Genomic DNA, 18803 nt, shown 5'->3' with positions numbered 1-18803 from the left:
TGACGCTTAACGGCCTGAGCCACCCAGGTGCCCCATCATCTGACAAATATTTCTCGAGCCAGGGACAGTGGTGACAATGACTTCCATGGTCCCTGTCCCCACAGAACTTCAAGGCCCACAGTGAGGCAGGTTTAGCACATGAGCACACATGGGCATACATGCTTCCTGGTGGTGATTAGTGACATGAAGGTAGTCCACAGGACATGGGGAGAGAGAGTAACAAGGAGAGGCTGTCTTCAGAGAAGGTGGTCAGAGGATGCCTTGCAGAGGAGGTGACTTCAGAGGTGGGCAGGGACCAACTTGTGCCAGTTTTGAGAGCTCTGTAGAGGCCAGGCCTCTGGCTCAGGTGGGAGCCTAAATGGAGGTCAGTGCTTTGCAGAGATGAGACGAAGGAAGAAGAGTCCCTCAGGGGCCGGTCATGAGATCTGGTGGGTCAACGAGAGGCTCTGGAACGGGAGAGGGCTCTGAGCATGGAGGACTGCTTGGTATGCTCAGCAGTGGATGGATGGAAGCCCTGGGACTGGGTGATATTGTAGGGTGGGGAAATAAAGAGAACCTGTCCCTGGAAGCAATCCCCAGGTTCAAGGACTATAGAGAAAGGTATGCTGCAAAGGAAGGCAAAGAGGAGGGGCTGGGAGGCCAGAGTACTGGGAGAGGGTGGTGTGTCTCTTGGAAGAACTGGTGATGGAGAGGATATCAGTGCCCCCTGAGGGTCTCTGCCCCCCCCCCCCACAACTTCTGGGTTGTGAAGACCAACCCTGGGGGGTGCAGATATTCAAGAACCTCTTAAGGTCCCTCAGCCTGCTCCTGGGTATGTCTGTGCTACCTCCAAAGGTGAAGGACTACAGAGTGAAACCTGAAGGGTGAGGCTCAGAGCTCTCAGTTCCACCTCGAGCCACTCAAGGGGAGAGGCAGTGTTCCAGTCCCCTTATTGGGAAGGACTGGGCTCTGGCCCCCTTGGCCAACATGTGCCCTAAGCCCAGGTACCCAAACCCTGCCAAGCTCTGTGAGCAAGGCCTGAGGCTCCCCAGAAGCCAATAACCAATAAGTGGTGAATGCACGGCCAGGTGTCCAATGGCTAGGCTTCAGGCCCCCTTGTTCCCCTTCCGGAAACTGTCCCTGATCCTTTCCTCCAACCAACCCAACCCAGCAGTGGCCGCTCCAGGACCTGTTTCAGGCGGTCACAGATAGGAGGGCCTGAAAGATCTCTAGAGACCACAGATTCTGAGGAGGGGGCAGGCAAGCGGGGCTTTCCGGCGCACCCTGTTTTGGGATCTGTGTGGGAAGGAATGGGACTGGCTTTGCTAGCAGCTGCCCAGTTCCCGCGGATCCCGAGCGCGGAGAGCTCCCACCACCCTCGCGTCCTCCAGGGCCCCGCCTCCCCGCAGGCTGGTGGACCCCGCGGGCCACTGGCCTGCCCCGTTACCCGAGAGGGCGGAGCGAGCCGTGGGCGCCTCCTCGGGTGCGGGAGCCGCGGGAGCGCAGTGGGTGGGGCCCAGCGGGCTGGGGAGGAGCGGGGTGGCTGGGCGGCAGGCGACGGGCGGAAGGAGGGGCGGACGCCGGCAGCGGCGACAGCGGCAGCTGCGGCGCGACCAGGCCGGGCAGGGACGAGCGCACGGAGAGCGCGAGGTCCGCGCAGCCCAGCGCAGCCATGTGAGTGTCACCGCCGTTTCCCGGGCCCGCGGGCCGTGCCGGGGATGGGCGCGGCGCTCCGGGTGCCTCCCCATCGGTCCCGGATCTGCTGCCCCGGCTGCGGCCCTGTCCCACATCGCCCCATCCCCGGGACCCGAGCCGCGCGGTGTGGTTCCTCCCCTCCCCCCGGGCGCGGAGGACGCCCACAAAAGCCGCCGCATCTGGGCCTTCTTCCCTCCCAAGGCAAGGCCCAGGCGGCCCTTGCCCCGGAGCTCTGGGGTGGGCCGGGCCTGACGGCGGGCCCAAGGCGCCAGCCTGGGCGCTGGCAGGGGCGCTCTCCGGGAGCCCCCCCCTGCCCTCTCCGCGGGTGAGGCTGAGCTGGGAATGGGGAGGGGGCGGTGAGGGTGCAGGCCAGCCTCCGAGATGAGCTAATCTTCCTGGTCCTACCGGCCGGCCTAAGCGGCTTTGGGGCTCGGCCCGAGGTGGCGGATCCTGGCCTGTGGCCGGGCTCTTCGCCCAGACGGCTGAGGCTGGAGATGATCTCCCTGGCCTGGCGGGGGAACAGACCCTGTCCCTGGGAATGGGAGGCTGATGCGGGGTCTCTCTGCAAGCAGCCAGGCTTGGGCACCCTGCAGAACTGTTTTGGGGAAGAAGCTGCTCACCAAGTCTAGGGATCTGGCTAAGTCTGCCCTGGGCACCCTCTGTCCTCTCCCTGTTGAGGTCTGAGTCCAGTCTCCAGAACTGAGCCTTCCTAGCCAGTTCTACTGGACTGATCCTAATTCGGGTCCAGGCGAGCTCAGGGAGCACCTACTGTGTGCAGTCTCATATAACAAATATAACAAAGGTGCCCTGGCCACCATCTGTGGGACCTCACCCTGGGCCTGCAGCATTCACACCAGCACAGCCCTCTGAGGAGGGTTATAGCAATCTGACAGATGCAGAAGCGGGCCCAGAGAGATTAAGTAATATTCTCAAGGTCACACATCTGGCTTAGGGAGAAGTGGGAACTAGAACCAGACCTGAATTTTTGCCACGGCCCTACCACCTTTGTGGCATGGAGAGGGTGTGGGGAATGAGAATCGAAGAATGAGGTACAAAATACTCCAGGGGGACAGGGAGCCCTGGCTCAGCTTCCACTCCCACAACCCCTCCCCCTCCTGGGTTCTGTGGGGCAGCAGCCAGAGATAGAGGCCTGATTTGGGTGGGGGTGAGGGGCGCACGCAGGGAGCCAGGCTGGGTGCACCCTGGGTGGAAAGGCAGGTGAGGAGGACGAGGCTCAGTCAACCCTGGCCCTTCACTACGGCTGGGGACTCCCGACCCTGCCAGGCCCTGCCCAGGGGAGGCCACCAGGCTTCCAGGGCGCCGCCAGCCGGGGAATGTGACCAGCTGACCAGGGAGGGGGCCGGCAGGAAGTGAAGCTACCCGGCCGCCTCCGCCTCATTCCGGGGTGGGGGGTCCCAGGCTGCGCGCGCGCGCGCCCCCCTCCCTCCCGCTCAGGCAGCTGCGGCATGACGTCAGCAGCCGGGTTGGGGGCAGTCGCCATGGAGACCCGGACAGGTTCGGTTAGGGACCCCATTCTTGCAGCCGCCCCTTGCCCCGGTTATTTTTAGCGTCTGCTTACCTCAGTCTGGGGCAGCCCCACGCCTGGGCGGGACTGGACCGGGGACTCCTGGCTAGGCTGCTGGCCTGGCCTGGCATACCACCGAGCCGGGCAGTGAAGGTGGTGGGACCTCCCGTCCCACACAAGTGCACCACTTTTGGCATAGAGGGTATTGGGGGTGGAGGAATCTGGGGCCATGCAGGAGCTGGAGCTGGCTGTGCTGCAGGCCCCATAACCTTTGGGACCTGGGATCTTTCCCATGTCCAGAACAGACTTCAGGGCTGGCATGAGTCCGGAGAGTCCCCTGGCTCCCATCATTCAGCCCCTGCCAGTTAAGGCGAGCCCTCTCCCTTAGCTCAAAGGGGTTCAGCTCTTTCTCTCCTCTGCAGCAGGGAAGATCCTGCCTTTCCACCCGCTGAAATGGTCACTCAGGTGGATATTATGATGGTCATTTGGCGAGAGTGCAGACCAAGAGTTAGATTTGGCAAGAGTGCAGACCAACATCCTGGTCCCTGTCAGGGACTAGGGAGTTGGTGGCAGCAGAGCCGTAGTCAGAGAAAGAAAAGTGTTGGGACAGTTAGCCTACTCTGATTCTAGCCTACCCACTCGGTTCCAGAATCCCAGGGTCCCCACCCTGCCTTATGCCCAGGGAGCAGAACCCTACTTGCTGATTATATCAGGGAAAAGGAAGATTGTATGCAGGATAGGGGAGTTGGGGTGGGCACAGACTTGAAATCTACCCCTTCAACAGCCCACGATCTGCTCTTTCTGTGTCCAGGCAGCCCGGTTCACTCAGCCCCCTCCCTCATCTCCCTGGTGTGGGGCCCAGAGGGCACAGCAGTGAACCCCACAAACAGGCCCCTGATCCCAGAGTTCACAGTCTGGTTGGAAGACAGATGCTAAAGGAGAACTGACAACTGAGCTATGTGGTCTCAGGGATCAGAAGGAAGGAAGGAAGCTATGAGGCGCCTGAAAGGGGGAACCAACCAACCCAGGGCAGGCTTCCTGGAAGAAGAAGTCATAGGGTAGGACATGAAAAAAGAGAGGGAGTTGTTCAGGCTGAGAGTATGGGAGGAGAGTACAGGAGCAATGGAGGTTGCTGCTCAAAGGCTGAAGAGCCTTGCAGGTTTCGAGAGGGTCACAGTAGCTGGAACAGAAAGACCATGAGAGGAGCAGGGGATACTGAGTGGAGGACTGGTTGAAGGTATATGTGGGGAGGCACAGAGCCTGAAGGGTATTGGGGGTCATGTCAGAGAATCTAGACTTTATCCCTGGGGTAGGGAGTCACCCATGGATGTTTCACAAGAGTCAGAGAGGGGGATGTTAAAGACTCAGAGTCCTGGGGTCCGACTGTCTGGATTTGAATCCTGGCCCTACCACTTACCAGCTGTGTAATCTTGGGCAGATTAGTGATTATTAATAATAGCAGTTAATATTTGTCGTGTGCTTAAAGTGTAGTAGTGTGCCCACCCCAACTTCCTTACCCCACATACAATTTTCCCTTCCCCAAACACTCCCTAGAGAGAGAAGTACCTCATTTCAAACTCCCAACAGCCCCGGGAGACCATTGTTGTTATTATGCTCATTTTTTTAAAATATTTTATTTATTTATTCATGAGAGTCAGAGAGAGAGAGAGAGAGACGCAGAGGCAGAGGGAGAAGCAGGCTCCCCGCCCAGCAGGGAGCCCGATGCGGGACTCGATCCCAGGACCCTGGGATCATGACCTGAGCCGAAGGCAGACGCTTAACCATCTGAGCCACCCAGGCGCCCTTATTATGCTCATTTAACAGAGGGGTATCTGAAGCCCAAAAAGGCTAAGAAACATCATGCCCGAGGTCACACAGCCAGTTAGCCTCAGGTTTCTCATCTGCGAGATGGGGCTAATAAGATTTACCCCTATTAGGGTTGTTACCAGAATTAAATGAGATGATGTTTGTTGATTAAGTGCAGGGCCTGGCCTATAGAAAGCACTTGTCAAAGCACGGTTTTTGGCATTGGGAGAGGACTGGAATTTTAAGAAGAGCAATGTTGTTATTGAATAAACAATGCAGGGGGCGGCTCAGTTAGTAGAGCATGCAACTCTTGATCTTGGGGGTCTTGAGTTCAAGTCCCACGTTGGGTGCAGAGCTTACTTAAAAAAAAAAAAATGTAGGGCGCCTGGGTGGCTCAGTTGGTTAAGCGACTGCCTTCGGCTCAGGTCATGATCCTGGAGTCCCGGGATCGAGTCCCGCATCGGGCTCCCTGCTTGGCGGGGAGCCTGCTTCTCCCTCTGACCCTATCCCCTCTCATGCTGTTTCTCTCTCTCTCTCTCAAATAAATAAATAAAATCTAAAAAAAAAAAAATGTAGGCAACCATGTAAAATAAAGCTGGATACCCTTAAGAAAAAAAAAAAAAAGAACGGATCATCGTGGGTTACAGTGGAGACAGGGAGCCCATTAGGAAGCTGCAGTAGGGTTCTAGATGAGAGGTGGTGACAGCTTGGACTCGAATTCTAACTATGGGAGTGGAGGTGAGGGGAGCAGATTCCAGAGATGGCAGGAGTGGGTGGCTGAGTGGATGTGGGGGTAACGGAGACAGAGGCATCCAGGATGATTCCTAGTTTCTGTATTGAACAACTGGGTAAAGAGGGGGTGGGGCTGCCACAGAGAGGTTGACTGGGGAGAGTCAAGTTTGAGAAGGAAATTGGTGGATTCAGCTTGGGGACCTCAAACTCAGCACATCCCCAGTAGCCCACTCTGCATTGTCACTCAACTTCCAGGGAGGTGACAAGCAGGCAGTTGGCTATAGAGGCCTGGTGCTCAGAAGAGCCGTTTGGGCAAGGAAGAGATAAGCAAGTTGGCAACATTTAGATGGCATTGAGGTGTGGGAGATGTACCCAGACCAAGAGTGAGGAGGCTGAGGCCCATTCCGGGATGATGAGAAAGACAGATCTCCTGTGGGAAAATAAAATGTCCAGCCAGAGAGAGATAGGTGGAAAACCAGGAGCATGTTATTGCCTCTTGAAATTCAAGGGCTCAAAGAAGAGGAAGAGAGCCACAGAGTGAAAAGCTTTACTCAGATCAAGCATGATAAGGACTACGCCTTGGACACTGGATTCAGCAACAGGGAAGTCACTGACCAGTCAGGGGAGTGGTGGGTGTGGAAGGTGGACCAGGGTGGGAAGAGAACTGGCTGGTCATGGAGAGGAAATCGAGGTAGACATCTCTTCGAGAAATTTGACTCTGAAAAGGCCAAATGGAACCATGGGTGGGGTCGCTGGAAAGACATGTGGGGTCCACAGAAGGGTCATTTCATTTTGGAGTTATTAAAGTCAACTTTATATTAAAATATACCTACAGAGAGGGTGCATGTCCTAAGTGTACATCTCAACCCATTTTTCACAAGGGAACACACCCACATAGGATCAGAAAATAGAACCCAGATTAGGAAATACAGAACATTACCAGCACCCTGGAAGCCCCCTTGGGCCCCCTTCCAGTAACTACTCCCAAAGGGTAACTAGTATTCAGACTTCTATCGCCATAGATGTGTTCTGCCTGTTTTTGAACTTTCATATCAAGGGAACCGTACACATGTCCTCTCTTGTGGTCTTGCTTCTTCTTTATGTCTGTAGGATTCATCCATATTGCTGTGTGCAGTTATATATTGTCCATTCTTTTTGCTGTATAGGGTTCCATTATCTACAGATGGGCATTTTGGTAGTTGCCAGGGTTGTTTTCATTTTTTATGTGGAAGTGACTTGAGCTTGTTTGAGGCTTGTGGAGAAAGTCTGAAACACTCATCATCTGTGAGAAGGAAGAAAGATGAGGAGGGCCACACAGGAGGGTTTCCCCAGGTGGGAAATGAGAGCCTGGGTGAGCTTGAGAGAATCGCTCTGTGGTTCCAGCTCAGTTCCAGCAGGTGCAGGCACAGAGAAGGCAGGGAGGTGGGTTGCCCAGCAGTGCTTCCTGCCAGGTAGGAGAGAAGCACAGAGTGCTCGGGATATTAGCAGCAGTGAGTGATGCAGTGGTGGCTGCGGATCTAGGCTGGGGAGAAGGATGTGCAGGGAAGAGAAGGTGGGAGGGAGCTGGCAGAGAGAAAGGAAGCTGGGACCAATTGTGAGCTCTGTGCAGGATGGTGTCTGTGAAATTCTGGGCTGTATCTCCAGTGACTGACACATGCTTGGCACGGAGTTGTCACTCAGTGAATAGGTGAATAAATGAGCTGAGGGCTCAAGAGGTCTCAGGTAGAAGACAGGGAAGGTGGAGGTGATGGAGAGAGACTTAAGGTTGGAGTCACTGTGGTTGCGATTTAGGAAAGGGGCATTCCAGAGCCAGGGGTGTTCCCTTGGAGGGTGGCTGAAGGGAGCAGGAAGGCCAGTGTTGGGCAGGCAATGCACAGGAATACCTAGTTGCTAGTGTAGGGTGCACAGCACCAGGTCTTCAAGGAGAGAGAGGAGGTTAAGCACTTCTCAAACTGGGGTTTCTTGGGCATCTTGCATCTGAATCTGTAGGGGAGTGGTGGGCTTGTTGGAAATGCTGATCCCTGGGCCCACCCCCAGCCTCTCAGGGAGAAAGTAAGCAGAACTGAGCATCAGGGAGCAGGAGTATTTATGGGATGAGGGAGCACCCAGCCCTTCCAATGCCCACTAGTCCCTGGGCATGGTAGCCTCTATTTAGGCTCAAGGTGGATGAAGGAAATTCAAGGAAAAAATACTGGCGGCGGGAAAGGGCCAACACCAGGGAGATTCAATCATGTGAGCTGGTGGCCAGAAGGAGGGGGCCTCATTCTAGGATGCAGCTTCTACTAGAGAGGAGGCCCTGGCTGGGAAGTGGGACCTGATCCTCTTCCCTAGGGTCTGGGGGTGCCAGGGAGTGTGCCTAGAATGAGCACCCCCTCTGTGAATGGGGGCTGTGTGACTCTGTACCCAGTTCCTTCTTTGCTTCCTTCTTTTTTTTTTTTTTTTAAGATTTTATTTATTTATTTGACAGAGAGAGACACAGCGAGAGAGGGAACACAAGCAGGGGGAGTGGGAGAGGGAGAAGCAGACTTCCCGTGGAGCAGGGAGTCCTATGCGGGGCTCGATCCCAGGACCCTGGGATCACGACCTGAGCCGAAGGCAGACGCTTAACGACTGAGCCACCCAGGCGCCCCTTCTTTGCTTCCTTCTTGAGGCAGCAACACATAATATGAGCTTTGTCCAGTCCCACACTTTAGCCCCTCTCTCCTCTCAGCCTCCCAGACCCCTCATGCTGGTGCCCGACTCTGCCCTCCATTGGCATAGACCCTCCACTCCGCACCCACAGCCCTTCCAGTCTTTACATACTCAGAACCCCAATTCCCAGCCCTCTGTGTGCTCAGTCCTCTCTCAGAACCCCTCTACAGCCACTCTATGAGACCCTTATTCTAACTGCATCCAATCCAGCCTCCACTCAGGGTCTTCATTCTGTTTATCCCTCCTTATTCACCGCCGCGCTCAACTCCCTTTACCCAAGCGCCTAACCCCACCCGAGAGGATCCACTTCAGTTTCCTCCCCCAAGGGAACCCCCAGGCACCTCTCCCAGAGGCCGGCCAGTCCCCGGGCCCGGTGCCCCCCTTCCCCCCCCCGCCCCCCGGTCCAGCCGGTCCCGCCCCATCCCGGCGGGCTGAGTCAGGCGGCAGGAACTGGGCGGGGGGCGGCGCCGGGAGGAGCTGAAGCCGGAGCCGGAGTCGCTGGGAGCGAGCGCGGAGCCCAGCTCGGCCAGCACCTAGTGGCCCTGGGCCTGTGGGGACACAGGGGCGGGAGGGCAAGCGCAGGGGGTGGGGAGCTGTCCTGGACCTACCATGAGTGCCAAGAAGAGAGGTAGGACCCGGCCTGGGGCTGCGAAGGCCCTGGGGCTGGCCCCAGGGGGTGTGGGCCGGACTCTGGGGGCCAGGGGCACGTGTTTCGTCGGAGCAGGGTGGGGGTCTGCGGAGGATCCCTTCCCGCTAAGGGCGCGGGCGAAGGCGTGCATCTGTGACTCAGTTTCCAGGTCGGAGCCACAGGAAAGTGGCGGAGGAAGGGCACTTCTTGGCACTGCCCCCCACTCTGGGAATCCCCCGGCTGCTGGGCGCTGGGAGGGCTCCGGCGTCCCGGCGCCTGCGAGCCGGCGGGGGCTGGAGGGGAGCAGTGTCCACGGGGCGGCCGGGTCGCGAGAGCCAACCCCGCGCCTGCCGGGCCTGTCGGGCAGCTCCGCTGGGCTCAGAGCGTGCACCCCGCCCGGTGACCTCCGCGGCCTCGCGGGGTGGGGGCGCGGGAGCTCCTGGTCACTGTTGCGAGGGTTGGGGGGTGAGTGCAGGGGCAGGGCTGGGGAGCCCGCCCCGCCCCCGGGTAAACAGGCGCTTCCGCACATTCTTCATGCGCCCCGCCCCTTTCCTGCCCCTTCCCAGCCGGGGGAGGGTCCCCGCGCGACCCCCCTTCCTGCCCCGCGACAGGCGGAGCCTGCACCTCTGCAGGAAGTGGGGGCCGAGCCGAGGCCACGCTGAGTCCGAGGCCGAGTCGCCCGGCCGCCCTGTCATTAGCCCCGGGGCCGGCGGGGTTGTCGGATTCCCGGCGTCAGGCGGTGTCCGGCAGGACTAAGATACAGAGGCCGGGCCTCCGGAGGGGGCTTCAAAAGCCTGACTGGCGCTGGACACCCGCCCTCGCCACCCCCCAGGGAGCCCCGCGCGGACTCATTCCATGATGTCCCTGTCGGTGCGGCCGCAGCGCCGCCTGCTCAGCGCCCGGGTCAGTAGGAGCCAGTCCTTCGCAGGCGTCCTCGGCAGCCACGAGCGGGGGCCCAGGTACGCAGCTGAGGGGAGCTAATGGGGTCAAAGAGTGTGACGGGGTTGGAGCTGGGTGTGCAGTGAGGGTTTGGGGACTCCTTCTTGTACCTTTCTGAGTGTAGCCTCTTCTTCAGGAGCTTCCCGGCCTTCAGTCCCCCAGGGCCCCCGCGGAAACCCCCAGCGCTCTCCCGAGTCTCCAGGATGTTTTCCGTGGCGCACCCAGCCCCTAAGGTCCCGCAGCCGGAGCGGCTGGACCTGGTGTACACTGCGCTCAAGCAGGGCCTGACGTAAGGAACTCCTCCCAATGCCTTATCCCAGGACCCCTCCCTAAGCCCTCATCCCCTTTCTGCTAGTAGGAAACTTCCCAGCCTCCTATCTTCTTCCCACTGCCTGTACCCTGGGCAGCTGGAGGCTGCAAAGGTAAGCTAATTCTTGTCGTTGCCCCTTTCCCCAGGGCCTATTTGGAAGTGCACCAGCAGGAGCAGGAGAAACTCCAGGGACAGATTAGGGAGTCCAAGAGGAATTCCCGCCTGGTGAGTAAAGGGTTGACAAAGATGCCCTGGATTACTGCTCTTTGCCCTTGTGATATGAGGGACTGGGTAGCACCAGCCATGGGTGACATCAGGGCTGTTTTCTAGGGTGACTTAGCCCAGCTGTGACTAGAAAACAGGATATCGCGGAAAGCTGGGGCTGGGCAGGTTTCTAGCCCCACCTTCCCCAGGCTGTGTACACTTTCTGCCTAGGACCCAGTATCTGTCCATGGGAGCTTTCAGTGGGGTGGGTCAGACTCCCACAGACATGGACAGCAGGAGACTATATTGTAGTAGTACTGATAGAGAGTCCTGGTTCTTCCCCAGGAACAGGGCAGGACTTCCTAGAGGAGGAAAAACACCTCTGCTGGGTCTTGAAGAATAAGAGTTCCCTGGTAGAGAGAACCTCTTCCTAAGGGTTGTGGGAAAGGGAGTGGGCCAGAGGAGGGATCCCAGGGGAAGAGGTCAGGGGAAGGGTACAGGAGGGGTCTTGAGGACCAGACCCTATGTCACTAACATCCACCAAAGACCAGGCATGTGGGAAGGTGGGTCAGTCCATGAGTTGAGTGGAGTGGCTGTGGACTATGGTATGAGGGGGAGGAAGGCTGTGCAGGAGAGGAGTTAGCTGGGTCTGGGTAGACAGGTGCCCCTGCTGGAATACTTCCCATGCCTCCTAAGTGCCTCCTCTCATCCTCCCCTGTAGGGTTTCCTGTATGACTTGGACAAGGTGAGTGTGTAGAGAATGGTGTTGGAAGAGGTTAGCTCATGGGGAGGGTAAAGGGCTCTGGTCCTCTGGCCCCTCCTGACATACCTCTCCCTCAGCAAGTCAAGTCCATTGAACGCTTCCTGCGACGGTTGGAGTTCCATGCCAGCAAGGTACGTGTGCAGCACACGTGTTGCACACAAGTGGGGCGGTAGACCGGTGTCACAGGGAGTTTGGGGTGGGGGCAGTGCTAGGCCCTGGGGGAGCAAGCCCAAGAGTGAGTCTCAGTTCCTCCAATACCACCCCACTCATCTGCCCAGATTGACGAGCTGTATGAGGCATACTGTGTCCAGCGACGTCTCCGGGATGGTGCCTACAACATGGTCCGTGCCTACAGCACTGGGTCTCCCGGGAGCCGCGAGGCCCGGGACAGCCTGGCTGAAGCCACTCGAGGGCATCGCGAGTACACAGAGGTGAGAGATGGCTGTCCATGAGGCAGAGGCACAGGGTATAGCAGAGCTGGTGAGGGGGGCCTGGTTCTTGACCCCCTCTTGTCCTTGACCACCCCTCTCAGAGCATGTGTCTGCTGGAGAGTGAGCTAGAGGCACAGCTGGGCGAGTTCCATCTCCGGATGAAAGGTACTAAGTGATGGGAGCAGACTGGTGGTGGGGAGAGGGAATTGTGTGCCTGGGACCCCTCAACATGGCTCATCTCCTTCTCCCCCAATTCCCAGGGCTGGCTGGCTTCGCCAGGCTGTGTGTGGGCGATCAGTATGAGGTATGAGAATGTGCAGTGAAGGGCTGGGATGGGAGGGTCGCAACACCCAGGGCTGCGTCATCCTGCCTGTTCACCTAGATCTGCATGAAATATGGGCGGCAGCGCTGGAAACTACGGGGCCGAATTGAGGGTAGCGGAAAGCAGGTGTGGGACAGTGAGGAAACCGTCTTTCTTCCTCTGCTCACGGAATTCCTGTCCATCAAGGTGATGTATCTGCCCAGGACCACAGGGCAACGTGATCCTGTGACTCATCTGTGAATATGTGACCCCCATGACCTTCATGACTCCGTGATTTTCTCTCTTTTAATCTTGTGAATATTGGACCCCCTGAACCCCCATGAGGCTGTGACCCCCATGACCTCAGTCACCCTCCAAACTCGGTCCTCTGTGATCCCCATGCTCCTAGGCTGCTTTAATCTTCTATGGCCCCGTCACTCAGAAAATTCCAATCCCTGCAACCTTCTCATGGCCCCGTGACCCTTTGACTGTCATATAACCCCTATGCATATTCAGACGTCTCTACTCTCACAACCTCATGACCCCTATACCCTTGTGACCTCATGATGCATTCTTGGCTATAGGTAACAGAACTGAAGGGTCTGGCCAACCACGTGGTTGTAGGCAGTGTCTCCTGTGAGACCAAGGACCTGTTTGCTGCCCTGCCCCAAGTTGTGGCTGTGGACATCAATGACCTTGGCACCATCAAGCTCAGCTTGGAAGTCACATGGAGGTTGGTGTTGCTGAGTGGCTTGGGGACAGGTCCAGGGGGCCTGTGGCACCTCCTAACAGCCTCTTCCTTCCCCAGCCCCTTCGACAAGGATGACCAGCCCTCAACCGCTTCCACTGTCAATAAGGCCTCCACAGTCACCAAGCGCTTCTCCACCTATAGCCAGAGCCCACCAGACACACCCTCACTTCGGGAACAGGCCTTTTACGTGAGTCACAGGCCAGGCTTAGGCCCCACCATCCCCCAGGAGCTCCCTGGGGTGGTCCTGAAATGCCCTTTCCTCTCTCCCAGAATATGCTGAGGCGGCAGGAGGAGCTAGAGAATGGGACAGCATGGTCCCTATCATCTGAATCTTCAGACGACTCATCCAGCCCCCAGCTTTCAGGCACTGCCCGCCACTCTTCAGCCTCCAGGCCTCTGGTGCAGCAGCCTGAACCTCTGCCCATTCAAGTCGCCTTCCGTAGGCCTGAGACCCCCACCTCTAGGCCCGTGGATGAAGAGGGCGCCATGGCCCCAGCCCTGGCCAATGGGCATGCACCCTACAGCCGGACTCTGAGCCACATCAGTGAGGCCAGTGTGGATGCTGCCTTGGCTGAGGCTTCAGTGGAGGCTTTGGGTCTAGAAAATCTAGCTCAGGGACCTAGCCTGCCTGCCCACCCAGATCCCACCCATGGGGAGCAACCTGGTCCTGTCCCTCCTGCCGTGGACCCTTGCCATTCTGCCATAGGCCCCACCCTCAGTACAACAGGCCCTGCCCACACATCTACAGATCCTGCCCTGTCTGCACATCTAGACTTGGTTCACAAGGTCACAGACTCTAGCTCTTCTGAACTGCCAGGCCCCGCCCACACCACTACAGGCTCAACCTATAATGCCATTAGCCCTAGCCACAGTGGTCCAAGCGCCACGCAGCCTACCACAGGTTCCACCCACAAGCCCACAGTCTCTACCCCCTCAGCTACAGGCTCCACCCCGAGTACCACAACCCCAGTCCAGACCACCCCAAGACCCACTGGTGAAGCAATGCTTTCCGCCCTCACTACTGTAGGTCCTACCCCCAATACTACAGGCCCCGTCCAGACTACCACAAGCCCTGTCCACACTGCCGCAAGCCTGACCCATGCCACTACAAGCCCCACCCACACTACTGCAAGTTCCACCCATTCCACCGCAAGCCCCACCCACACTACAGCAAGCCCCACCCACACTACGGCAAGCCCCACTCATGCCACTGCAAGCCCCACCCACACAACAGCAAGCCTCACTCATGCCACTACAAGCCCCACCCATGCCACTGCAAGCCCCACCCACACTACCACAAGCCCCCCCAGTACTATTGCATGCCCCCCCCATACCACTACAAGCCCTACTCACAAAGCCAGGATGTCAACTCAAACTGCTACAAGCCCTACCCCCAAAGCTAAGGGCCCAGTCCAGACCACCAGGAGCCCCACCCATCCTGTCGCAAGCCCCACCCTTCTAAGTGTAAGCTCTTCCACTTGTCTAGACCATGCCGAACTTCCCAGCCCCTCTACAAACACAGACCCCACCCTCCCAGGTACCCACACCCTGTCCTGCAGCTACCCAGCCTCCACTCCCTGCACTCAGGCAGACCCCACAGCCCCCAGTACCTCCTACCCATGTCCCGCCTCATCCAGTTGGGAACCCCTCACAAGTCCTTCCCCAGAGCCCCGAGAGCCCATCCTTCGGAGCCCAAGTCCCCCTCCCTCACCTCTAGCCCCTGTGCCCCAGCATTTAGACCTTAGCCCGGCCGTGGCCACCCCGGCCTCAGTTCCAGGGGCAGCTGGAGGGGCTGGGGATAGGAGGCTGGAAGAGGCCCTGGGGGCCCTAATGGCTGCTCTGGATGACTATCGTGGCCAGTTCCCTGAGCTGCAGGGCCTGGAGCAGGAGGTGACCCGGCTGGAGAGTCTGCTCATGGTGAGGCGGGTGGGTGGGCTGCAGCAGCACAGGGAGGGCAGTCCGGCAGTGGGTGGTGGCACTGACTCCCTTCATGACCCCAGCAGAGACAAGGCCTGACTCGCAGCCGGGCCTCCAGCCTCAGTATCACTGTGGAACATGCCCTGGAGAGCTTCAGCTTCCTCAACGAGGATGAGGATGAAGACACGGATGGTCCTGGAGACAGGTGAGGGGGGCCAAGTGAGGGGGCAGAGGTAAGCTGAGTGCCAGGGGAAGGAGAAAGGCCAGGAGCGGGGAACGGGAGAGGTGGGGCCGGGTAGAGCAACAAGGAGAGCAGCAAGACTGGAGGTGGGCAGAAGGGGATGCACCTGCCAGCAGGTGCATCTGTATTCACCCCCACCCTGTGTAGTCCTTGTGTGTCCTTGATGCCTGTTTCTAACCCTATCTGTGTCCCCAGTACTTCTGACCTCCCTCCTTCTGGTCCCTGCAATGCCTGCCTCTCCTGCTGGTCCCCATCAGCTCATGTTGCTCCAGCTCCTCTTTCCCCTGGTCTCACCTTGGATCTACCCTATGGACAAGCCCTTTCACTGCCTCCCCATGCATCCCGGGTCCCCCAGCATCAACCCCCTCTGTCTCAACCTAGGCTTTCCCAGAGAACCCAGGCCCGTGGCTCCCTGTCCCAGAGGGGCCTTTGCCAAATCCTGGTTGAGGGTTGTGCCCAGCCCCTCCTCCCTCTGCTGCTGCCCAGGTTAGGGCCCTGTGCCCTGCACTCTTTGGGCCATAACTCCTTGCAGTCCCAATTGCGTAGACCATCCCGCCTGCAACCCTACTCCCACCCGTCCCAGCCCCAGAAGTCCCGGCAGTTGTAGCTGGAGGAGGTAAAAGGCAGACGGACCCTGGAGATCCCCACTACTACCTGCTGGTCCTAGTCCCTTCCTCCTTCCAGAAGTCCTCCATGAACTTAACCATTTTCTGTTGTCTGTGCATCGTCTGTTCTTCCATTCTGGGATGGGGTGACTTTAATAAAAGTACACTGGTGACCACATGGTAATGCGTGCTCCTGGGGTGATTGACCCCATTTTTCTCTCAGGCCCCCAAACAGCCTGGAGCCTGGGGCTGAGGACAGCCTCGACTTGCCCAGTGCCCGCCCCCTCAGCACGGAGTGTCCAGCCCTGGACGCTGCCTTGGTCCAGCACCTGTATCACTGCAGCTGCCTCCTGCTGGTGAGGCTAGTGGTATTCCCCACACCCTCCTTCTATAGCCCCTTATCCCAGGGAGCCCTGCACTTCCATCCCGGCCCTCCATACCTCCTCCGACTTCCACTCCCCACTGCCCCCAGGGCCCTAGCATTTGGCTCTTGCTGAGTGGAACACCTCCCGGACTCTGGCTACCCACCCCCTCTCCATGCATGTTGAGACTTATAGTCCCTGGGCTCCACCCTCCCCAGTCTTTATCCTGAGGTCTTAGTTGCTTGGCCACCCCTATTCTCCAGAAACTGGGCACATTTGGGCCCCTGCGCTGCCAGGAGGCATGGGCCCTGGAGCGGCTGCTGAGGGAGGCCAGAGTGCTGGAGGCCGTATGCGAGCTTAGCAGGCGATGGGAAATCCCTGCCACCTCTGCGCAGGAAGGTAAAGGCCCTGTCTGCCCTGAAGCTCCTCCCTTACCTAGCCCCATCTACATGCCCATCTGCCTGTTCGTTGCTGATGCTTATCTACACCTCATAGTGGTGCAGTTCTCAGCCTCCCGGCCCGGCTTCCTAACCTTCTGGGACCAGTGCACAGAGGGACTCAGCCCCTTCATCTGCCCTGTGGAGCGAGTGCTCCTCACCTTCTGCAATCAGTACAGTGCCCGTCTCTCCCTGCGCCAGCCGGGGCTAGCTGAGGCTGGTAAGTGGGCTGCCTACCTGCCCCCTCTTCCTCCTTTCTCGGATCCCCAGTGACGGGACCTCAGGAAAAGCCAGGTCAGCCCATACAGACCTGCTGAGCTGAGCACTAGGAAGAACTAGTGAAGGCTATTTCCTTTGCACAGAAGGACCCAGAAGGGTAGGGTTTGGACAGGGGGCCCCTGGACCTGAACCTGGGATGGGAGCATTCTTCCCTGTAAGGGCCTGGGTCCATCCAAACCCTGAGGCCTGCGGCACTGCCTCCCACAGTGTGTGCCAAGTTCCTGGAAGATGCCCTGGGGCAGAAGCTGCCCAGGAGGCCCCAGCCAGGCCCTGGAGAGCAGTTCACAGTCTTCCAGTTCTGGAGTTACGTCGAAGCCTTGGATAGCCCCTCCATGGAGGCCTATGTGACTGAAACCGCTGAGGAGGGTGAGGCAGAGGCCCTGATCACAAAGCGGCCTGACCCTGTGGGTGGGTCTGAAGTGTGGATGAGAGCATGAGTGTGCAAAGGACCCCACCCCATGAGGCTCCACCTTGTCCCACCCCTCCCTTTCTTTCAGTGTTACTGGTGCGGAATTTGAACTCAGATGACCAAGCTGTTGTGCTGAAGGCCCTGAGGTTGGCGCCCGAGGGGCGGCTGCGAAAGGATGGGCTTCGGGCCCTCAGCTCCCTGCTGGTCCATGGCAACAACAAGGTCATGGCTGCTGTCAGCACCCAGCTGCGGAGCCTGTCACTGGGCCCTGTCTTTCGGGAACGGGTGAGAGGCAGACAGGCCTTCCTTGAGGCAAAGGCTGGGGCCCCAGGCTCCCAGTGTCTGGCTAAGTCTGCGCTCCCACCCTTACCCAGGCCCTGCTGTGCTTCCTGGACCAGCTCGAGGATGAGGATGTACAGACGAGAGTGGCTGGCTGCCTGGCCCTGGGCTGCATCAAGGTAAGCCCTGCCAACCCATCCCCCGCTTCACACCCCCCGAAGCTCCCTCAGCCCTGGGCCCTGGGCCTTTCCCAGCTGCTCCACTGGGCCCACCTCAATGTTCTCTCCCTGGTAGGCTCCTGAGGGCATTGAGCCCCTGGTGTACCTGTGCCAAACGGACACGGAAGCCGTGAGGGAAGCTGCTCGGCAGAGCCTGCAACAGTGTGGTGAGGCTAGGAGATGGGAGATAGGGGTCAAGTCGAGTGTGGGAACATTTTGGCTGATGGGAGCTGGAGTGAGATGGAGTCAGGGATGGGAGGGCCGAGATGGGGCTAGGATCACTCCTGACCCCATCCTTACCTATTACAGGGGAAGAGGGGCAGTCTGCCCACCGACGGCTGGAGGAATCACTGGACGCCCTGCCCCGCATCTTTGGGCCTGGCAGCATGGCCAGCACGGCATTCTAAATTCCCTCCCTCCCCGCTGGCTCCCAGTGCCCCTTCCCCTCACTTTCAGGGCTTATCAGGCACTGGCAGGGAGGGTGAGGGCTGGCTCCAGACCCCTCTCCCCCACAGATTCCCATCAGTGAAAATCTAATATATTCTTCCGTTGCCCTTGGGTTGGCAGTCAGTGCCTGCAGTCAAGTGCCTCCCAGCCTCGGCTCAGCACACTTGCCACAAATCAGTGTCCCACCACATCCCTTGGTTTTATATTTTATTTACAGAGTTTTACAGAAAATAAAAAAGCAAAATGCCTTTCCTACATGGCCTGGCCTGGTGCGCTCCTGACCCTCTGCTCCAGCACCCTCTGGCTCTGGCGCTTCCTGACATTAGTGTATCTGCACCCCCAGCTGTGACAACGGATGTGCTTTGGCCCTGGAAATTCAGGCAGAAGGGAGCCCAGAGGCTGGAACCGGGGTTGGGAAAGAGAGCAGAGGAAGAAGGTGGTTGGGTGTTGCTGACGAGGCCCTGTCTGGAGACCGGGGGTGCCCTGGGCCTGGAAGCTATGTGCCCAGGCTGCAGCCAAACTGTGGAGCTGGCCCAGAGAAAGCCCAGAGGTGCCGGTCCTGGGAATGGCTCCCTAGCAGCTAGCTGCAGGTGGCCTGGAGGCAGACGAGGCCGCCGCAACGAGCGTGGGGAAGACTGGAGCTTCTGGCCAGAAGGGGGCAGCAGAACCCCATCAGGGAACGCCAGGCTTCTGGGCCTTCCCTCAGCAACAGCAGCTTCCTACCAAGGTGGCTGAGCTGAGAGCAAGGAGCTCCTGGAGGGCTGGATAGGAAGAAAGGGGAGATCCTTGCAGAGGGGGAGAGCTGGGGCCTGGGAAGCAGGCAACGCGAGTAGCTGCCCCCGTGACCCTAAACA

At 58.6% G+C, this 18803-nt stretch overlaps 1 protein-coding gene across 4 annotated transcripts; it reads left to right on the top strand.

Moving 5' to 3' along the window:
* The first annotated feature begins 1538 nt into the window (after positions 1–1538).
* Positions 1539–18206, top strand: RIPOR1 (RHO family interacting cell polarization regulator 1). 4 transcript variants are annotated; one of them, XM_035024981.1, is made up of 22 exons: positions 1539–1653; positions 9889–10015; positions 10132–10284; positions 10452–10530; positions 11231–11254; positions 11350–11403; positions 11551–11703; positions 11805–11868; positions 11964–12007; positions 12086–12211; positions 12589–12737; positions 12813–12942; positions 13026–14672; positions 14756–14877; positions 15742–15874; positions 16144–16279; positions 16376–16537; positions 16804–16962; positions 17094–17290; positions 17380–17463; positions 17579–17669; positions 17812–17909. In XM_035024981.1, the coding sequence occupies exons 2-22, from the start codon at positions 9912–9914 to the stop codon at positions 17907–17909; spliced, it is 3909 nt and encodes a 1302-aa protein (XP_034880872.1). In that variant the 5' UTR covers positions 1539–1653; positions 9889–9911. The 4 variants fall into 4 exon arrangements, with proteins under 4 accessions (XP_034880872.1, XP_034880869.1, XP_034880868.1 ...); XM_035024978.1 differs by lacking the exon at positions 1539–1653 and adding an exon at positions 8991–9056 and having other exon boundaries at positions 14759–14877; positions 17812–18206; XM_035024977.1 differs by lacking the exon at positions 1539–1653 and adding an exon at positions 8991–9056 and having other exon boundaries at positions 17812–18206.
* The last annotated feature ends 597 nt before the right edge of the window (positions 18207–18803 follow it).

This window comes from Mirounga leonina, unplaced genomic scaffold, assembly GCF_011800145.1.
Source record: "Mirounga leonina isolate KUSES-001 unplaced genomic scaffold, KU_Mleo_1.0 Mir_180, whole genome shotgun sequence".
NCBI lineage: Eukaryota > Metazoa > Chordata > Mammalia > Carnivora > Phocidae > Mirounga > Mirounga leonina.
This window is presented reverse-complemented; position numbering and strand designations above follow the sequence as displayed.

Excerpts from the sequence above, each read along its gene's own strand:
- RIPOR1 (XM_035024977.1), top strand. Across the intron at positions 10,285-10,451 it reads GCGCTCAAGCAGGGCCTGAC|GGCCTATTTGGAAGTGCACC; the intron begins GTAAGGAACTCC and ends CCCTTTCCCCAG. Across the intron at positions 15,875-16,143 it reads ACTGCAGCTGCCTCCTGCTG|AAACTGGGCACATTTGGGCC; the intron begins GTGAGGCTAGTG and ends CCTATTCTCCAG.